We start from the raw sequence: 7,415 nt of genomic DNA on the forward strand, positions 1-7,415 counted from the left end.
CACTCTCCACAGGGCACAGGGCACGCAGCACCAGAGAATTTCACATATCTCAGCATTCTAACAGCACCTTTCCTCACTCACCAACATGCTGCAAGGCCTAAATAAATAAACTCAGTGCCTAAACCATTTTCCATAACTCAGCTCTGAGTAGCAGCCCCAAGAGCAAATTGCAATGAAATCAGCAGCACCAGCTTTCTCACACACTCAGGAAAAAGGGGCTTTCTTTGCAAAGGACGAGTTAAAAACAAAAAAAAAAAAAAAAAAAAAACAAAAAAAGAAAAAACACACAGAAAAATAACAACAGGAAAGTCTGTATGTGCAAAGTTCCAGGAAGCATCGCTCATGTGCAAGTGGTCACTCAGAGGCAGCAGCAAGGGCCCTCTCTCGTGAAGCAGACAAGGGGTTTTTGGCAGGGCGGAAGCTCCTGTGGTTAGAGGAGTTGTTACAAGATGTTAAAACAAAGAAAAAGCAAATCATACACCTGGGCATTGGGCACTCTCAGTGTGTTCAGCTCACTGACCACCTCCCTTGCACAAAGCAGCTTTTCCTGAGCAATTGCAGAGAGAACAATCAAGCATCTGAAGAACCCGGCTGTGTGTCAGGAACGTGTGTACTTGGAGATAAATAATACACATGGATCTATGCCATGAAACACCTGTGTCTCACTTGCTGGGTAAGATAATATTCTAGACTCTGCCATCCACATGAGACTCCCTGAGTGTGCTCAAGAGAAAGATGCAGAATCCCTGTCAAGAAACACAACCTGGGGCCTTCAGCCAAAGGATGGGACTTGTCTGTGACTTCTGTGGAGCTGGAGCTGCTGTGGACCCCCAGAGGGTTGGGGGACAGCAGGCTGGGGTGCCCAATCCTACCTCAGAGATGAGCAGTCATCAGGCAGGAGCTCTAGGGGAGTCATCCAGGCAAATTCCTTCAGGCACAATTAAGAACTGATAAGGAAATATGACCCCAATTGAGAACTAGAACTGAACTTCCTCAGGAATTTTCTTTTCCTCTGCATTTTGCCACAGATGTTGAGCATCATCTCTTTACCCAAGAGGGTCCTGATGACATCACATCCTCCCCAAAGTGTGACCCAGCCTCCCGAGTCAAGTGACAAAGATCATCTCAGCAGCACTGCACCGTCTCCAAGGACAGACACCCCCAGCAGAAGATGGACGGGTCTCCTGTCCTGCTCCTCCTGCTCACTCTGGGACTCTGTGAGTATGGACACAGGGTGGTGCAGCTCCTTCACTGGGAGAAGCAAGGAAAAATCCTTCCACTGAATCCAAGAAATTGGGATAAATAGTTGAAGGGGGAAAAAGAGCAAACCAAAAAATCTGACTTTGAGGTGTGCTCAGTAATTGTGGAGGGAAAGGTGGCATCGTCTCAGCTGGCACAGGACAGCCATGAGCACTGGGAAGGGAGCCTGGTTGGACAAGGAGTTCGAGAGAGCAGAAGAAGGTCAGGAAAGAAGGGGACTTAGCAGTAACTGGGTTTAGGGAGTCACTTTAGATAAGCTGGAAAGGAGTAACATCCCTGAGAAGGCAGCTGGAAGGGCAGTACCCATCTGTAAAACTCACATGGCTGATTGATGAGCACCCTCCATGCACGATCCCAGCAAGGATTCCAACAAAACCTTCCAGTCATCCAGATAGTGTGGTCCTCCCTTTGCATTTGTACTTCCATCCTATGGACAGAGCAGGAGATTTTTCCGAAAGGGATCACTGGCTCTTCCAAAGTGGTTCCACAAGGATTTCTGTCCTCCAGGCTGCCCCAGAATCCATGGTGAGATGTATGAGATGAAGGTCAGGTTTTGTGATACCATCACCCAACTCCAGGTGGGACAGCGGCTGGAACTGGAGTGTCAGACTGACAGTGATAGAGGAGTATCCTGGGTCCGCCAGGACAAGAATGGGACCCTTCACTTCATTGTCTTCATCTCTTCCCTGTCCCGAGGGAACACCTTCAAGGGGAATCAGAGAACATCCACACGCTTCGAGGCCAGCAAAGACAACACTATCTATTGGTTGGTAGTGAAGTCTTTCACACAGCAGGATGAAGGGAACTATTTCTGCCTCGTGAACATCAGCCAAATGTTGTATTTCAGCCATGGCCTGCCTGCCTTCTTCCCAGGTGAGCAAAACCTCCACCACTCAACCTCTTTAAGCTCTGCCAAAGTCCTCAGTACCTCCTGCCTGTGCCTTTTTTAACCAGTCGTCTCTCCCACAAACTCCATTTCCCTGCTTGCTTGCCCAAGGCATCTTGTGACCAACACACTCGTCCTCCTGCCAGAGGCTCCCAGCTTGCTGTCTCTCTTCATGGGATTGCTCCTGCCCAAAGGCAAAGATGATTAGACAGACCCAACACCAACTCCCTATCCCCACTTCTTAATTTCACCCATGCCTCTGAAATCAGAAGACTAAAGCAAAGTCCACCACCTCTCTCTCCTTCCTCATCACACATAGGTCCCAAAACTCAGTGTTCAGTCTTTCTGAGTATGGTGGCAGACAGCAAGAAATAAGGAGGTTATTGCTCCTTATTGGCTCTTAGGAGACCCTCCCTTGAGGAGTCCCCATTCAAAATGTGCTCTATGAAGTCCCTCCAGAACTGAGCCCTATGCTGTGCACAGGAACAGCTGTACCCTGGGCAGGGACGGGAGAACAGAAGGTCAGGGGAGACCTGTTTTATTGTGTTTCCCCACATGCTGAATTAATCCATTTTCATTTACAGTCACCACCACAGTGGCACCCAGCACACCAGGACCCACCACCCAGCGTGGCATCACTGAAAAGGACCCCTGCCTCAAGATCCTGGATCCAGGTAGCCTGGATAAATGGAGGGAGAGGGGAAGAGTTGGGGTTACATCCACTGATACTGAGGGGGATCTTGCAAGCATTTTGGGATGGGGGAAGAGTGAAAATCCACAGCACTTCAGCAGATTTGGAAACATTAAACACCACATAGTTTCATCCCAAGTAGGAAAGGCCCAGGATGAGGTACAAAGCAGGAGTATGTTTCATGCCTGGGCACACTTGGAAGAGGGGGAGAGGGGGAAGAGCCTTGTGAGCTCTGGCAGGTTTTACCCTCTTCAGGAGACACACGAAAATATTTGGCTACATATGCTCCCTCGAGTGCCCAGGAAAATGCTGGAAGCAGCAGCACTAAGGAAGAACATCCCTGCAGGCCCAGGGGAACATTTCTGCCTCACCACCAGCCTTGTGGAATGCCAGGCAGGGCCCTTGGCAGCTCCCTTGGCTCCAGCAGAACTGGCCCCAACACCAGCCCTGAGCACCTGATGGACCTTTCCCATTCCCTATTCCTGCAGAGACAACAATGCAGGAAGAGCTGAATTCCTTCTGTCACATCTTCATCTGGGCCCCCTTGACAGGCCTCTGCCTCCTGATCCTCCAGCTCCTGATGATCACCATCATGCTGTGTCAACGTAAGACTCACCAGAACCCCTCTAGATCCACCTCTGGCCTGAAACCACAGCCCTGTCCCTCAGGGCCACGGATGTCCCAGTGATCCGCTTTGGGAGGCATCAGAGAACCAGGACACAGGCAAGGTAAGACAAGGACCACTGTTAAAATCACTGTCTGCATATCTTCCAACAAATTGCCTCCACATTTCCACAGTGACCTTCCCTTCCCACTCCAGCTCTTTCAAATGGTTTTATAGGAAAAAGGTGCAATGATCTGACTGCAGGCATCAGGGGCTGTTTCCCCAACAAAAAGCCTTGTATTATGCCTGGGAAGCATTTCCTTGACAATGTGTTTTCTCTATTGAGTGGAGTTGAATGTGGACTGTGACACAAAACAAAATTACATGTATAAACGCTGAACAGAAAACTGAGCAGAACCGTTTTTCTGTATTTCTGTACTCCCTGTAAACTATGTTGTACTTCCATTATTCTTTCAATATCCACAGATTAAATATTTTGAGTTGGTCGTATTTCTAAGAGAGCCTACAGAGATCAATCCTGTAGGGAAAAATGGGATATGGGTATTTAAAATCAAAAACTGCTCCAATAAGATGAACACATGTACAACAAAATTCTCACTACTGCATGGAATCTTAATGTAGGATAAACAGATCATAATAAAACCTAAGCCATGTAAAATACACGTATTTGGGCATTATTAGCTGATGGCAATAACAGTGATGCTCCACTGTGCATTGCTGCACTAAGATCACGGTCCTGCAGCAAGATGGATGCAGCCAAAGCCCTCCTGACACTGCAGATGAATGTGTGGAAGAACTGGAAGCACGGTATCTTTGGGTTTGGCGGTTTTGTTGTTTGGTTTAGGGGGAATTGTCTGTTGTTATTTGAAAAGTCTCCATTTGAACAGGAAATCAACATCTAGGAAAAGAATTTCAACACTTACAGTGGTAATTAACCCCCTGTACGCAGCTGGACAGTTGAATCTATTGATTTTTGACCTGTAGTTCACAATCACAAGAACGCAGCTGGTCTCTTTTCAGCCCCATGCCAAACCCAGGAAGCTCTGGGATGGCTCCTGCCTCCCTCAATGCATCTTCACACTGATCCTCCAACCAACCCTCCACAGGGGACAGGTCACACAGCACCATAGAGCCTTACACATCTTGGTAGCCTAACAGCACCTTTCCTCACTCACAAACGTGGTGTGATACCCAAATAAATAAACCCAGTTCCTAAACCATTTTTCATAACTCAGCTCTGAGTAGCAGCCCCAACAGCAATGGCACCAAAGTCAGCAGCACCTCCTTTCTGACAGACCCAGGAAAAAGGGGCTTTCTTTGTGAAGGAGTAATAAAAAAAAAAAAATGTAAAAAAATTAGGAAAAAACCCCACGCACACACACAGAAAACTCCCCACCTTACACTGAAGAATAATCAACAGGAAAGCCCCTATGTGCAAAGCTTTAGGAAGCATGAGCCACCCTCATGTGGCAGTGGTCACCCAGAGGCAGCAGCAAGGGCCTCCTCCAGTGACACATACAAGGGGCTTTCTTGGCAGGACGGAAGCTCCTGTGGTTAGAGAACCACAAGTTGTAAAAGCAAAGAAAACATAAATCATACCCCCTACAAAGAAGAATTGACCAAAGAAGAATTGCAAAGAGAACAATCCAGCAAATGAAGAACCCAGGTGTGTGCCAGCAACTCCTGTGTTTGGAGATAAATTATACACATGGATCTATGCCATGAACCATCTGTGTCTCGCTGGGTATGAAAATATTCTCGGCTCTGCCATCAGCATCAGACCTCTTGAGTGTGCTCAAGAGGATGCAGAATCCCTGGCAAGAAATGCAACCTGGGGCCTGCAGACAAAGGATGAGGCTTGTGCATGACTTCTGAGAAGAGGGAGCTGCTGTGGGCCCCCAGAGGGCTGGGGGACAGCAGGCTGGGATGCCTGATCCTACCTCAGGCATAAGCAGCATCAGTTGGGATCTCTAGGGAAGTCATCGAGGAAAAATCCTTGAGGCACCATTAGGAATTGATAACTATAAATGAGCCCAAATTCTGAACAAGAACTGAATTTCTTCAGGAATTTTCTTTTCCCTTGCATTTTGCCACAGACGCCAAGCATCATCTCTTTACCCAAGGTCACAGAATCACATATGCTGAGTTGGAAGGGACCCCCAAGGATCCTCAAGTCCAAGCCTTAGCCCTGCACAGGACTATCCCCAAGAGCCACAGCATGTGCCTGAGAGTATCATCCCAATTCTTTTTGAACTCTGGCAGGCTTGGTGCTGTGACCACCACCCTGCAGAGCCTGTTCCAGTGCCTGACTTTCCTCTGGTGTAGAACCTTCTTCTAACATCCAACCTAAGCCTCTCCACATCCTCCTTTAAGAGCCACCCAGCCCCCAAAGTCAAGTGAAAGCTTATGAAGATGAGAGAGGCATCAGATGCCCCCACAACACAGAGCATCCAGAATGTGTTTATAGACCCCTGCTTCTACCCCTTCCAGTGCTTCACTTGCCCAGTAATATTTTCTGGGTGATAAAGGATTTTGATGAGTTAAATAAGTTCCAGACACATAATACAGCCAAGATGACCCCAGAAGAGCCAGTAAGTGGACTGGTCAGTTGAAGTCACTTCGTCTGTCCACATCTGTATTTGAAAGATGACCTGGCACAGGGAAGGCACTTGAGCTCCACCCAGACTCCTCAGATTAACCACTTGCAAGTTGTGCAAGTGCTTGGAAGCCACTCCCAGAAACCACACCCCTGCTGCTGTTTCTGCAGATTCAGGACAGAAAAGCAAATTAGGCAAGTAAAAACAGTACAGAAATCCTGGAAGAACAGTAAAGAGGCAGTGCAACATGACCTTCCTGTAAATAGGTTTCTTCCTTCTGATTCATCTGACATCAAATCTGTTTGACATGCAGGGTCAGCAAGACCTATCCATCAGTGGATTCTCATCCTGAGCTGTGTTGACTAAATTGAATACATGTAAATTTTTGTCACCAGAGATCGATCACATCTGTTTGTGCTCCACATTCCTGGAAATCTCCTATGTAAATCAGAAACCTTGGAAAATACTGAATTTGCTCTTGGTTCTGGGGGAGGAGTGGGGAGGATTGTGTTTGTATATTTATTTCCTCTCCCTACAACCAAATGTCTCATGGATGATGCTTAATACTTGAAGTGAGACACTATTTGCACCTTCCCCATGCCTTTGTTTCATTAGCCAAAGTAAAGGAAAAGTCACAGCCATAACTTGACTCTTACTAACAAGGAAGAAATCAACAGCAGTGTCACGAGTCTGCAAACAAGCACAAGGCAGAGGAAATACAGGAGAAAAGGGGATCTCCATTTCAAAAGCTGAACTCGGGTAAGGTTTGCTCACTGCAGTCCAGGTCACAGCACCCACCAGCTTCAGCACTGAGTCTTCGTTCCAGCCTGCACTGGGACTGTGCTCTTTCAAAATAATCCCCTGGAAAGTGAAAAACTCTTAGTTCTACAGTGGAATAGTAACTGGAAAACACTTCCAGGCTTTTTGCATTTGAATACACAGATACAGCTGGTCCTGTAAAAATTACAAGTAAGTGTGAGCCAAAACAGCAGTTCCTACATACAGGCCCAGCATGACTCAGTAAGAGCTTGTAGGAGGCTGTAAACAACTCCATTTTCCCTATTTCTCTATAGAACTCGTAATTTATTGCAAATTTGAAGTCATAAAGGAAGATTAAGTCACTGTTATCTCACATTTTTGTAAATAACTTCCTTTTTATATATTAAGACTTGAATTAAATGTAGAATAGTGATGTAACGCCACATTACAGTTTTACTCACTATAAATCATTGCTGCCACACTTTTTTTTTTCCTCTTGTTCTCAAAGTTTTGTTCCCTACACTGCAGTCTCCTATTCAAAAAAAGAAAACAGCCTGAGTTGGGATGGATTAAAGACGTGATATCCCTCCCCACTCA

General features: G+C 46.7%; 1 protein-coding gene across 1 annotated transcript; it reads left to right on the plus strand.

The window, feature by feature from the left end:
• The first annotated feature begins 1,171 nt into the window (after nucleotides 1-1,171).
• Nucleotides 1,172-3,550, plus strand: LOC113958693 (T-cell surface glycoprotein CD8 alpha chain-like). The gene is made up of 4 exons (XM_027667178.1): nucleotides 1,172-1,217; nucleotides 1,768-2,133; nucleotides 2,731-2,820; nucleotides 3,326-3,550. Exons 1-4 carry the CDS (start codon nucleotides 1,172-1,174, stop codon nucleotides 3,523-3,525), a joined length of 702 nt encoding a protein of 233 aa, XP_027522979.1. The 3' UTR covers nucleotides 3,526-3,550.
• The last annotated feature ends 3,865 nt before the right edge of the window (nucleotides 3,551-7,415 follow it).

Source organism: Corapipo altera, unplaced genomic scaffold (assembly GCF_003945725.1).
Source record: "Corapipo altera isolate COAL_440 unplaced genomic scaffold, ASM394572v1 230, whole genome shotgun sequence".
NCBI classification, from domain to species: domain Eukaryota; kingdom Metazoa; phylum Chordata; class Aves; order Passeriformes; family Pipridae; genus Corapipo; species Corapipo altera.

Bases quoted from the DNA above. Each gene is read 5' to 3' on its own strand.
- LOC113958693 (XM_027667178.1), top strand. From the start codon at position 1,172: ATGGACGGGTCTCCTGTCCTGCTCCTCCTGCTCACTCTGGGACTCT. The intron at 1,218-1,767 runs GTGAGTATGGAC...TCTGTCCTCCAG, and splicing joins CCTGCTCACTCTGGGACTCT to GCTGCCCCAGAATCCATGGT. The intron at 2,821-3,325 runs GTAGCCTGGATA...CTATTCCTGCAG, and splicing joins CCTCAAGATCCTGGATCCAG to AGACAACAATGCAGGAAGAG.